Source organism: Nycticebus coucang, chromosome 5, assembly GCF_027406575.1.
Source record: "Nycticebus coucang isolate mNycCou1 chromosome 5, mNycCou1.pri, whole genome shotgun sequence".
Classification (NCBI taxonomy): domain Eukaryota; kingdom Metazoa; phylum Chordata; class Mammalia; order Primates; family Lorisidae; genus Nycticebus; species Nycticebus coucang.
Window position 1 is genome coordinate 122,038,861 of NC_069784.1, and position 13,415 is coordinate 122,052,275.

Consider the following 13,415-nt stretch of genomic DNA (forward strand, 5'->3'; position numbering starts at 1 on the left):
CTGGGTTCAGGCGATCCTCCTGCTTCAGCCTCCCAAGTAGCTGGGACTATAGGCACCTGACACAACACCCAGCTAATTTTTCTATTTTTAGTAGAGGCAGGGTCTTGCTCTTGTTTGGGCTGATCTTGGAACTCCTCCTGCCTCAGTCTCCCAGAGTGCTAAGGATAACAGGTGTGAACCACTGCATCCAGCTAATTCCTAAATATTTTGGTAAGTGGTTCATTTGATAATTATTTATAATATATTCATAGTTACATGTTAAATATGTCAAGACTTTTATTTGTTATTGTTAATTATGAAAAGGACCAATTCCTAAAACTAAATGCATCTGCTCATTCTGCTGTGGTCATACCAAGAGAAAAGATGAAGCTGCAATAGCATAGTAAAGCTATCTGGTGTGAAGCAAAAGGTTATGGAATTAGGTATGTGTAGTTTATATAGTATATAAATATATCTTTTCAGTTCATCTGGAGTCATTTAATAGAGAGTGATTCTCCAGATTCAAACCCATTTAAATTCCAAGGATTGAGGCTATTCTAGGAACTGAGATTATCTGATTTTTTTCATTCATTCATTAGTATAACTATTCAAATAAGAAAACTACTTATGAGCACTGTTATATTTCAGTGAATATAAAATGACAGAGGAAGAAAATTTAAAAATTCTTTGCAGCCAAGATGTGGGGGATTAGATCTGCACTTCTTTTGAACTGGAAGAACTATCGTTATTGTTTCGAAGAAATAACAAATGTATTTAAAATATGGAATTCTATAGTATAAGCAATTTTGACATCTTTTGTTAAGAGACAAAACCAAAACACCCTGCATGTTTTATGGCTTAGAAATTAAATAATTCCACAATTTTAATTTCCACTAAAATATTTAATTGATGATATCTTACAGAAATAAATAAGAGCAGCTTTTCTCTAATACAGACAAGTATATTTATATATGTCCTTCTTAGTTTTACAAAATTGAAGCATATCAAATTGTTTTCTCCAAAACACATCTCATAAAGTAATACCAGGAAACAAACTAAAAGAAATACTGAAATAGTTTCATTATTAAATTATAAACACGGGCCTTCTGAACCTTAGCATGACGTATGACTTAGTAAAAAAACATGAGATTTGGAGTAAGGGGACTTGAACTCCAATGTTTACTTGCTATATATCATAACCAAGTTTCTCAATATTTCTGAACCTCAGTTCTCTACCTTTGAAACAGGAATGATATTAATTATAACAACTTCACAGGAGTGTTGGGCAAATTAAACACTTAAATATACAGGAAGCTCTCTAGACTACGTAAAGAGCTACAAAAATAACAGTTCAATTTAATTTCATATAAAATAATCAATGCATATCTCCCTTCAACTGAAGAATAAGCACCAAAAAGTGTATATTTTCTTCAGCTGAATTATATCACCCAAAAAACCTAGAGTAAGAAAATGCACCTTAACTAAGCACCAAAGCCTCTTGGACAAATGATGATCCACGGGATATTTCTATTAGTTTTTTTTTGGCAGACTAAGTAGGAGCTAATGAGTCCAGAGGGTCACTTAAAACTCTGAAGGCTCAAAGAAAACAAAACAAGAACATGTGTATTACATCAGATGGCTAGGATACAACGAGCTTTTCCTTATTCAGTGATTTCAAAGTTCATTAATTCTTCACAGAAGAAGACAAACTCAGTTATTACTTGCAACTATTTGCTTATATGAACATGGCATTCTCTTGTTCAAAAGATCATATGCTAGTCCCTAAGGGAAGAACTGGATTAAATAATAAAGTCCAAATTTAGGTATTCGTGGCTAAAAAGTCTAGTTACACAGCACAGGAAAGAAAGAGAATCTAAAACACTGGTATAATAATGATTAAAAAGAACCTGCCATATTTTCCATGTTACAATGGTTAAGACTTAAAATTATAAAAAAATCGCCATATGTACAGATACATCAATCTTAAAAATGTACAAAAACTTAAAGAAAAATTAAGAGCAGAGAATGCAGATAATTTTAAGGTAAATGTTACAAACACTTAAAAATTCTATGTGGAGTCAACTGCTTATACTGACACTACTTAATACATAACAGAAAAATGAAAAGTTTTCAATGTTTAGTTTTTTTATAGCAGGATACAGAAAAAAGAAAGAATTGTCTAATATTAACTTATTGTTAGGAGGTGTATTACTATTAAATTAGTATGCATGGAGTCTAAACCTACTGAAATAACTAAGGGTTAATATAATTCACTATCTACTTAAAAGATCAACAAGATAATTGGTGAATCATGTGCTACAGACACTGATGGCCCTTCCAAAAATGAGATTCATGTTGGTTGAATATGACAGGTCATATAAAACTAGACTAGTTTACTTTTTCTCTTTTTTCTTTTCAAAAGAAAAGTACACATTACTCTCTTAATTCTCTTGCCTCATCAGATATAGATACTCTTTGAAACAAAAATAAATGTTTTATTAGGAACGTAAAGTTAAAAATTTTTATAGAACTTTTGAATACAGTATGTTGAAGAGGATACAGTAAGTGCTAGGCCACTGTATAACTAAAAAAAGAAACAAATTCATTCAACTAGGAATAGTGTTACTGACATCTACTGGATTATTTTAACTTATAACTTTGCTCTACGGCTATGAAAGTTTATTAATACACTGAAGTCTGTGGATTGAGTCAAGTGCAGTTCATTCAAGCTCTTCAGTTTCTTTGGTAAACAGGTCTGCCAGATCAGCTACGGTCAAGACAGAGGCCTCCGAATGCTTCACTGATGAGTTCGTGTGACTGTAGGGTTTTCCAAGTGAGCACAGTCAGAAAGAAACACCCCCAAATCAGTGATTATATTTGTAATAAAAAAAAGACTAGATACATATTTATTCTTAAGTTTTTATAAAACTTAAAATTATAAAAATTATGAAAATACCAGAAGAAAACAGGCAGTGAGATCATTATTAAATCTTGCCTATAAAGATGTCTATATGTCATTTTCAGGCCTTGCTATAAAATTTTTTTTCTGCCCAATTAGTAAAACAAATTGAAGCTCCGTACAACTGCTACTAAGGCTCTTACCTTAAAACTTATCTTCGTACCATCTCTCTCTATATATTATTATTAACTATATATATTATTATTATTTTTTGAGACAGAGTCTTGCTTTGTCACCTGGGCAGTGGTGTGCTCATAGCTCATTGCAACCTCAAACTCCTAGGCTCAAGTGATCCTCCTGCCTCAGCCTACTGAGTAGTAGGACTATATGCATGTGCCGCCATGCCTGGCTTATTTTTTATTTTGCTTTTAGAGAAGGGGTCAGGCTGATCAATCTTGAACTCCTGGCTTTAAGCCACCTCCCACCTTGGCCTCCCAAAGTGCTAGGATTATAGGCATGAACCACTTAAAGTTAATTTGTTTTCAGAGAATTCCAAAGGCTTTTCTTTTCATTGATATTTTACTAATGCAACTTAAACTAAAAGTCATAGAAGTGTTACACATGGAAACAAGGCAAAAAAGCTTTCATGTTTTAGGTTTTTGTGATAGCATCCTCTTTCTTTCCCATAAACCACAAATGGAAAAAAAATTTTTGGTTTCAAGTTGCTTTTTCACCATGCAAAGTACCTCTGTGGGTATCCTCCAATCCTTCTTATCTTCCAAGGATGCAGAAAGGCATTGATTTTTATTTTCAAAATGACTTTTAAGAAAAATTATAGCATAAACATTAGAAAGTTTTATGATTCTAAAGATCAAGATTTTAAAATTAAAACTGTTTTGGCTTCTTCTCTGCTTCTGTTCTGCCTTTGGAATTGATACCACAATTATCAGCCAAATTTTACCATCCAGATATTCCTATTTGCATATGACTAATAAGTATAATAGGACGCAGCAATACAAGTTTAGTGTATACACATCAGCTTAAGGGCGATGAGACAGGTAAAAAGATATATTTCATTTACAAAGTGATCCATGTGGCAAAGAAATGTTACACAGTCTAAGTATTTTTACATATTATAACCTATTAATAAATTCACTGGACTATAGAATGATCAGTGAATTAACTAGGAAACAATGAATAAGTAAAATGTCACTTTGCTTTTAAAAAGTATTTGTGTTTACATCTTTACTGTCCTCTAATGAAGACGTTCCAGACATGTACATAAACTTAAACAGAAAAACTTTACATGTCACGAGTCACTTAAAGAGAAAAAAAAAAAAAAGAAAACTTCCCCTATCCAGCTGTAGCAAATAGTTACCTACCTCCTCTCAGCTGTTTTCAGCATCGCCTGCATTCTTTCTTCTATTGTTGCTTTAATTAGGAATCTGTGTACAATAGTAGGTCTAGAAGACACATAACAATTTTAAGCTTAAAAACATCTTAAAGCAAATTAGTACAAACTGACTTCACATATTATACACTCTATTCACTAGTCAGTTGGTGCCCACTGTGGCAGGTACTAATCAAGGTGCCTGGGGGAGATTCAGCAGTGAGTAAAATATACTATTTAATCTTCACAAACTAACATTCTAATGTGGGAGACAGAAAGCAAACAGATTAAAAAAACAGTTTCAGATACAGACAATACCACAAGGAGGCTGACACAGGGGCTAACAGAGTGATGGGATGAGGCCAGTAGGAAGAGTAGTAGGAAGAACGCCAAAAGGAAAAGAAGACACTTGGAACCAGTGTAAAGTGATCAAGGAGTCAAAAGAAGGCTAGCATGGCGGAAGCACTCTACAAACAAGGGAGAGAAGTGGTAGTGAGGTTGGAGATCGTGCAGGGCCCAGATCGTGTAGGGTCTTACAGGACATGACCAAGTATTTGGATTCTATTGTGGTTATAATGGGAAATCCTCAGGGAGTTTATGTATGATTCAACTTATACTTGACTGTACTTTAGAAATCTCTGGTTGCTATGTGAAGGATCGGAGCCAGATAGTACAGAGAAGCCAGTTAAGGTCTGCAGTCATCCTGGTAATAGAAGTGAATCGTATTATGGTTTTATCAGCGGAGACTGTAAGTAGTTGAGTAGATTTGGGTATAGACTTACATGAAGATCTGGATGAAGAGGTGGAAAGAGAAATATAGACAATCCCTAGATATCTGATCAGAGCAGCTATAAGTGAGCGCTATGCTGTAAAATGAGGAAGGCTTGGGATTGGAGGGCACTGGAACACAGTTTTATTTTGTCCATGATTAACCTGTTAGACACCCATTAGACAGGTACCCAAGGGGAGGGCAGAGTCCAGAGATACACGTACAAAGACAGAACAGGGTATGTGAACCTGGGACAAAGGCTACAAGGGCATGCCTGGGTTGGGGAATAAACATTTGGGAGTCATCCATGTGAATGCTACTTAAAACCGGGATATCAATGAACTCATCTTGGGAGTACAGATGGAGAAAAACAATCCTCAGACCATGGCAAAAAGCAAGTCATTAACAATGTTATAAGCCTCTTTCACTAATATAATGGGGAGGAAAAAAAAAACATCAGAAAGGACGAGAGAGAATGGGAGACAGAGAGATGGAATGTAGGGAAGTGTTTGTTTTTTATTTTTAAAGATGGATAACATGAAAACACACCTGTGTGGTGATGTATTATAGGTTGAGAATCCTAAATTCAAAAACCTCAAATCTGAAACACTGTAAGTGCTAACATGACACTGCATGTGGAAAATTCTACACCTGACCTCATCTAATGGGTTGCAGTTAAAACTTTGTTTCACACACAAAATTATTAAATATACTGTATAAAATTACCTGTAGGCTATGTATATAAGATGTACATGAAATGTAAATGAATTTCATGTTGCCCTAAGGTAATCTCATTATGCATATGCAAATATTTCAAAATCTAAAAAAATCCCAAATATGAAACACCTCTGTTCCTAATCATTTTTGTTAAGGGATACCCAACTTGTACAAAAGAAAAGTCCTTGAGAACATGAAAAGGGATGGGATCGAGGGTGAATGGAATGGCTGGCTTTTCAAAAAAGGGAGATCCTTCTTTGGCTGTAATAAAAGGGCAGGAATATACAGTCCCTTCCTGCCTGTTACTACAGATGACACGGCTGGGCTTCTCCCTAGAGCAATCCTTCTGCTTCAGTCCTAGACCCCGTATCTTCTTGCCTGCTTGACATCACTGTTCCAACATTCTCCTCCCTCTTGCCTCACTAGTCTTTTCTGTCTCTATTGAATCCTTCCCTTATTTTTCCATTTAAAAGGAAAAATAAAAATAACCCCTTTCCCTGGATTTCATTCTCTTCCTTTTCTCTACAGTAAAGCTCATCAAAATACTAGTCTGGTCCTTCCAGCTACACAGAAGCAGCAGCATGTTGTGGTTAAGGTATGGACTGTGCTGGCAGAATGGCTACACCTCAAATCTGCCACCAATTTTACTTAGCTGTGTGACTATGGACAAGTTACCTAATGCCTCTTGGTTATATGAATTTTTTTTTTTTTTTGTGGTTTTTGGCCGGGGCTGGGTTTGAACCCGCCACCTCCGGCATATGGGACCGGCGCCCTACTCCTTGAGCCACAGGCGCCGCCCGGTTATATGAATATTTCTTAAACAAGAAATACAGAAAATCTCATTCTCCTGTGCCCTTGAATCAGGCTGTTACCTCTACCACTTCACCAAAATTGGCTTTGATCTCCCTGCTGCTAAGCCTAATGATCAATTCTCAACCCTAAAATTTCTTGACATTTCACAGCATTTGACAGAGTTCACTATATCTTCCTAGAATTATGCTTTTTACTTGGCTCCCAGGGCACCTGTCTTGTGAACTTCTCCCAACTCACTGATCTTTATCTGTGACTTTTGTGGTTCCTCTCTTCTCCTGGAACCTTTTAACGTTGGTGCTCTGGAGTTCAGTTCTTCTCTATCTACACTCACTTCCTGGGTAATCTCATTCAGTCTCATGACTTGAAAATTCCATTACATATTGTTGACTTCCAAATGTTTATCTAGTCTAGCCTAGACTTCTCAACTCTGGATTTGTATATCCAATTACAGAATAAAAATCTCTATTTGCATATCTAATAAATGTTTCAAACTTAAATCTGGGGTAAATTTCTGTTCTTCCCTCACTAAAATCTTCTCTGCCCTATCGTCTTCCCCAAGTTAAATCAAGGCTACAGCATCCTCCTAGTTGTCCAGGCCAAAAGCCTTGACATTCTCACACCCTATGTCCAGGCTGAACACAAATAGTTATCAGTTCCACCTTCAAAATATATCCAGAACCTGACCAATTCTCACCACGTGTGCTGCCCCCACCACGGTCAGCTCACCTTCAGCTCTCACCAGGACGACGGCAATGACCTCCAAGGCTCTCCCTGCTTCTATTCTCCTTTGCCCCCTTTACCCCATCTCAATACGACACTCAGAATGATTCTTCCAAAACTTAAATGAGATCATGCCAGGTTCCCTGTCTTCCAGAGTAAAAGCAATGTCCTCACAGCAACCTCCTGGGCCCACTGTAATCCCCTCTCCACCAAGCCCTCTCCTGTCATCTATGCTTCTCTCTCCCTTGGCTCATGCCACTGCAGCAACCCTGGCTACCTGCCATTCCCCAAACATGCCACACCCCTGACTGAGGGTCTCTGCACTGAGTATGCTGTCTGCTTGAACATTCTTCCCCAAGATATCTGCATAACTTTCCTACCCCTTTCAAGTCTCTGCTCAGATGAATACCTTCTCAATAGGCCTTCTACATCTTTCTGCCTGCCCAGACATGCTTTCATAATCTTCCTTACCCTGGCTCTACTTTTCCATTTCCTAAAATAGTCTATATTTCACTTATTACGTTTGCTGTTGACCATGTATCTCTTAACTTCCTTACAGCTAGAATTAAGTTTCATGAGAATTCAAGGATCTAGAGCAGTACCTGGTACCGAGAAGATGCTCAATAAAGCCCTAACCCATGAAGGAGGAGGGGACTGACACAGGCAGGGGGTTCATGCAGATGATGGAAATAAGAACTGCTTCTAATCTGATTGTATTCGGTTCCCTGGTATGAGGCAAGATTTTCACCAATGTGGAGAAGGAAGATAGAGAATACTTAAGATAGTCTGTTCAGAAAGCAGAAAACTCAATTTACTAGCAAGCAGAGTAAGATCATTGGGTAGTGCTCAAAGGCCTTTGACTTATGGTGTAAACCTGAGCTGAGTCTAGTCTATGCTGTAGAAAAACACTAGTAAGACAATATATTGATGTTTCAAAATACAGAAAACCAATAAAAACCAAATAAGATATAACTGCATTTTAAATGACACTTGGTGGTACTTTAGAATGAGCCTGCATTTATTTCCATTACACAACTTTCGCCTATTTTAAGGCTCTGTTTAATTAACATCTTCTTCCTGTTTAAAATTAAAACTCCTTATTTGCTCTCGTAGGTACTGCTTACAGAGCAGCCCATGTTTCTGAGCATCACATGCAAGACCTCAGGTCCTGCTACTCTCTTTCTCCACAGTATATGCCAGCAATTCCAAACTCCTTATAGACCCTAGTAACTCCATGTTGTTCACTACCACATTACTTCTGTACATACAACTCTCTTTAGCTGTGTGAATGGACCTTTTCTAGCCCAGCTTTGAAATAATCATTCTTTCAAGACTCAAGACAATGAAGACTTCCCTAGCCCTGCCTTTACTGTTAACCCAGTATGTCTATTATTAAATGCTGCACGCAGTACCATAATACTTTAAGTCACCTGTTTCCAGTACTATATAGTGACCTCCTTGGGAGAAAAGACTGTTATATTCAACTTGAATCTTCAGTCTTTAGCATAATGCCTGACATATGGTAGGTACTTAATAAATAAATATTGATTTAACGAGAGTTTAATATGGATGTATGACTTTCTAAAAATCATTCAAAGCATCTAACATCGAGGAGATAATAAATCTGGGGGGTCTTCAAAAGACAGTCATCCATTCTGATATTTGAAAAACAGTAACACATACCACATAATATTCACTATTAGGTTTGCTTTGGGCCTTAAACGAAATCTAGTTATTCCTTAAAACTGACCTGAAGGATGTCCTTTCCTAAAGGTAAGAACTTAAAAAAGGAGCCATTTGTTTTCAGTTGTAAGATGTCTTCTTTTATATACAGGCCTAATTCAGACAATCAAAAATCCATTCTTCTCAAAGTCATGATGGTTACCTTCAACTCTGCAGCTGTCTTAAGTATTTCTTTTTACTTTTTTTGAGACAGAGCCTCAAGCTGTCGCCCTGGGTAGAGTGCCATGGTGTCACAGCTTACAGCAACCTCCAACTCCTGGGCTAAAGCGATTCTCTTGCCTCAGCCTCCCAAGTAGCTGGGATTACAGGTGCCCACCACAACGCCCGGCTATTTTGTGTTGTAGATGTCATTGTTGTTTGGCAGGCCCAGGCTGAATTCGAACCAGGCAGCTCTAGTGTATGTGGCTGGTGTCTCAGCTGCTTGAGCTACAGGCACCGAGACTATCTTAGGTATTTCTAATAAGCCCTTCTGATGAAAAGATCAGGCTTTTGTGAGAAGGCAGACAAAAATCTGGGGAAATTGGGGGGGGAGGGGTTGCTGCTTGGAAGAGGGAGGGTTGGAAATCTCATACCTTTTGGTCATAAAATAATGCTTAAAAGTTTAATAAGTAAGTCAGTAATAAATAGGCTATGACGAACATAAATGAAGAGTGTAAGTGCTGACTTGGTTTCTCAGAAAACTGAAGCAGATATGACTGATGGTAATTTTAGTTCTTACTTTGTCTGTCCGATTCGGTGCACCCTCCCTATGGCCTGCAGCTCATGGGCAGGGTTCAGTATGGGCTCCACCAAGAGGACATGGGTGGCTTCAATGATAGTTAGTCCATTAGAACCTGTGTGCAGGGGCAGCAGCAAAATATTGATTTGGGGATCATGTTTAAATGCTGAAAGGTTCTCCTAAAAAAGAAACATACATTTTAATTTTAGCTGGATCAGTTAAAATAAGTTAAAATGTTATAGCTCACCTTAAAGATGTCTAATGGTATCTAATGGTAAGAAAATTCAATCAAAATTACCAATTTTAGAAAATGTAAACTTGTTGCTTAACTTTAATTATGAGGAAAGGTACCACATAAATGCTCTTATCCTTTATAATATCTAGTACAATCACATCCCAGGAAGCATGCAGTATGTGTAAATTAAACTATACAAGCTTAGAGGAAAAAGAAATACAGACAGACAAATAACACGCTGCAGTTCATGTGAGATAAGAGACATGAATCTGCTAAATTTTCATTTGGTCTTTGAGAGTGTGTTAGGGTGTGCACCTATCACTGTGCTCAGTGTGATGCAAGGGCAATTTTGACCACATGCAGTTCCTCCTGACACATCTTTAGAATCTAATCCCTGGGGCACCAGGCTCCTGTCCATTCAAAAGGTCTATCATAGTTAATCTTTTCCTGTATTAAAAAATATGGACCCCAAGTCAGATCTTTCCAAAAAAAAGATGGTCTTACTATGGGTATAATTAAGTAGACCAAAAAGCTATAGTTTCTCTACTGTGCTTTCAAATATTAATTGTATAATTCAACAAGAAGTCAAACCTTGCTTTTGTGGCTTATATTACGTATGACATAGGACAATAAATGTCATAAGCTACTTATTACCAGATTCCATTTGTAACAGACTCTACTACAAAGAAATACAAGGAAAATCTTGACATACCTGGAATGTCTTAACACGACTGATTTGTGCAAATTCCATGTTGTTGTCAGTGAGAGCTTTTGAAATAATATCTAATACATCTTGCCACTACAACACATAAAACAATAAGAAAACCAATATTTACACATAGCTTTTATCTGAAGAGGATCTGAAAATTGATTAAATAAAATTAACTTTTATATAGCTAGTTAAGTAAATAAAAACAAAACCCTTAAATGTGTTATCATCAATATTATTTAGTTCTATCTTGAAACAGTAGTACTCTATATTTTTGTTTTCTGCATCAAATGCTGGCTAAAAACAGGGTGAAAAACATTGGCATCTTTGAAAATTGAATTAAGATAAATGAATAGAAAATAAATAATGGAGAACATACTAGATGTGGTTACTTATCTTTCAAATAGTAAAACTAGTTTTACCTAACACTTATTTAGTAAATTTTAGTAAATTTAGTAAATTTATATAGTAAATAAAGATTTTAAAGACTTTCAAGGTTATAGATTCAATTTTTTTAATATTAAAATAAGAAAATTCCTAAATGAAATTAATATAAAACCATGAAACATAGGAATTGCCTTGTGAAGTACCATCAAAAAAAATTTTTTTGAGACAGAGTCTCACTTTGTCACCCGTGGTAGAGTGCCATGGTGTCATAACTCACAGCAACCTCAAACTCTCGGACTCAAGCGATCTTCTTCCCTGAGCCTCCAGGGTAGCTGGGACTACAGCCACCTGCCACAATGCCTGGCTATTTTTAGAGATATGGTCTCTTGCTTATGCTGGTCTTGAACTCCTGAGCTCAAGCAATCCACCTACTTTGGCCTCCCAAAGTGCCAGGATATTAGGCGTGAGCCACTGTGCCCAGTCGTATCATCAAATTTTTGTAAAAAGAATTCTATCTTGGCTCGGAGTGGTGGCTCATGCTTGTAATCCTAGCGTTCTGGGAGGCCAAGGAGGGTGGATTGCCCTGAGCGCAGAGGTTCAAGACCAGCCTGAGCCACAGTGAGCCAGACTGAGACCTAGTCTCTACCAAAAAAAAAAAAAGCTAGGTGTTGTGGCAGGCTCCTGTAGTCCCAGCTACTTGTGAAGCTGAGGCAACAGAAACACTTAAGCTGTGAAGTTGCTGTGAGCTATGATGCCATGGCACTATATGAAGGGTCACAAAGTGAGACTCTGTCTCAATAAGGGAAAAAAATAAAATAAAATAAACAAAACTTTAAACTAAGATGATTAGAAACCGATAGAAAGCCAATTGAAAGCAAAATTCAAAAATTAAAAAAAAATAAATAAAAGAATTCTATCTTACCGTTGGGGGAAAGAAATCTACTATGGAGAAAAATCTAAGAGTAATTCTAAATCTCAATTATATTATGGTAAATATTAAAAATTAGTTCTTAGATATAAGCTGATTAGAGGCAAGAAATCAGGCCAAGTTAATATGAGGATGAAAACGTCAAGTTTACCGTTGAGAAAACAAGTGCTTTGGCCCCTGGATCTCTAAGCTGTATTTTCATAAGAGTTCTGACCACAGCCTCCACTTTTGTAGAATGGCTGCCCTTTGAACAAAAAGGAAAAGAAAATGTCACAACCAAATAAAATATAGTTAAGAATGTAAGAAAAGTAACACCTTTCATTATTAAAACTATAAATGTATCAAAAAATTATTAGGGGCATGTGTTTACTTTTTTAAAAAATTACTTTTTACAATGTTTTTAAAAATTCACTTTTAAATTTTGTGATTTTGGGGAATTTTCCTTAGTCTCGAATTATAGAAGTTATGAAATTTATACCCAGAGAGATCTGAATATAAAAAAATAGCAGAAGACATTAACAAATGGAAGAACATACCATCCTCTTGGCTGGGAAGAATCAACATTGTTAGAAAGTCTATACTACTCAAAGAAATCTACAGATTTAACGCAATTCCCCTTAAAATGCCAATAGCATACTTTGAAGAACTCAAACAAATAGTTCTTCATTTTGTTTGGAACCAGGAAAACAAAAACAAAAACCTATACAGCTAAAGCAATCCTTAGTAATAAAAACAAATATGGAGGCATCACTCTACCAGACTTCCGGTCAGACACTACAAGTTCATAGTGATCAAAATAGCATGGTATTGGCACAAAAAGTAGGGATATAGATCTAAGGGACAGAATCAAAAACCCAGAGATGAAACCAACCTCTTACCATTATCTGATTTTTTATAAACCAAAGAAAGTATACACTGGGGAAAAGAATCCCTATTCAGTAAACGGTGCTACATGCAAAAGACTGAAACTGGACCTGCACCTCTCACCACTTACAAAAATTGACTTATGATGGATAAAAGATTTAAGTCTAAGACATGAGATGATAAAAATTCTAGAGGAAGGCACGGGAAAAACTCTAGGGGCCTGGGAAAAGATTCTATAAAGAAGACAGTATCAGCAATGATTTAAATAAAATTATTTTTAAATAAATAAAATTATTTATTTTTGTTGCAACATCAACAAAAATAAATAAATGGGACTTAACTAAGCTAAAAAGCTCAATACCACTCTGGAGATATCACCAAATCCTGCTGAGAATAGCCCACATCACAAAATCTCAAAGCTGCAAATGTTGGCATGGATGTGGAGAGAAGGGAACACTTTTACACTATTTGGTGGGATTGCAAACTAATACAGCCTTTAAGGAAAGAAGTATGGAGAATCCCTAAAGAGCTAAACGTAGACATT

The 13,415-nt window shown here is 36.5% G+C and overlaps 1 protein-coding gene across 2 annotated transcripts in view; it reads right to left on the bottom strand.

Annotated features, from left to right (window-relative positions):
• Positions 1-872: 872 nt before the first annotated feature.
• Positions 873-13,415, bottom strand: part of SHPRH (SNF2 histone linker PHD RING helicase) — an 84,233-nt gene continuing 71,690 nt past the window's right edge. For both annotated transcript variants that reach the window (XM_053591846.1, XM_053591847.1), the window contains exons 26-30: positions 12,159-12,251; positions 10,696-10,782; positions 9,749-9,927; positions 4,261-4,341; positions 873-2,796 (exon numbers count right to left, since the gene is read on the bottom strand). In XM_053591846.1, coding sequence (XP_053447821.1) covers positions 2,700-2,796; positions 4,261-4,341; positions 9,749-9,927; positions 10,696-10,782; positions 12,159-12,251 — 537 coding nt within the window. In that variant the 3' untranslated portion in view covers positions 873-2,699. The remainder of the gene's footprint in view (positions 2,797-4,260; positions 4,342-9,748; positions 9,928-10,695; positions 10,783-12,158; positions 12,252-13,415) is intronic.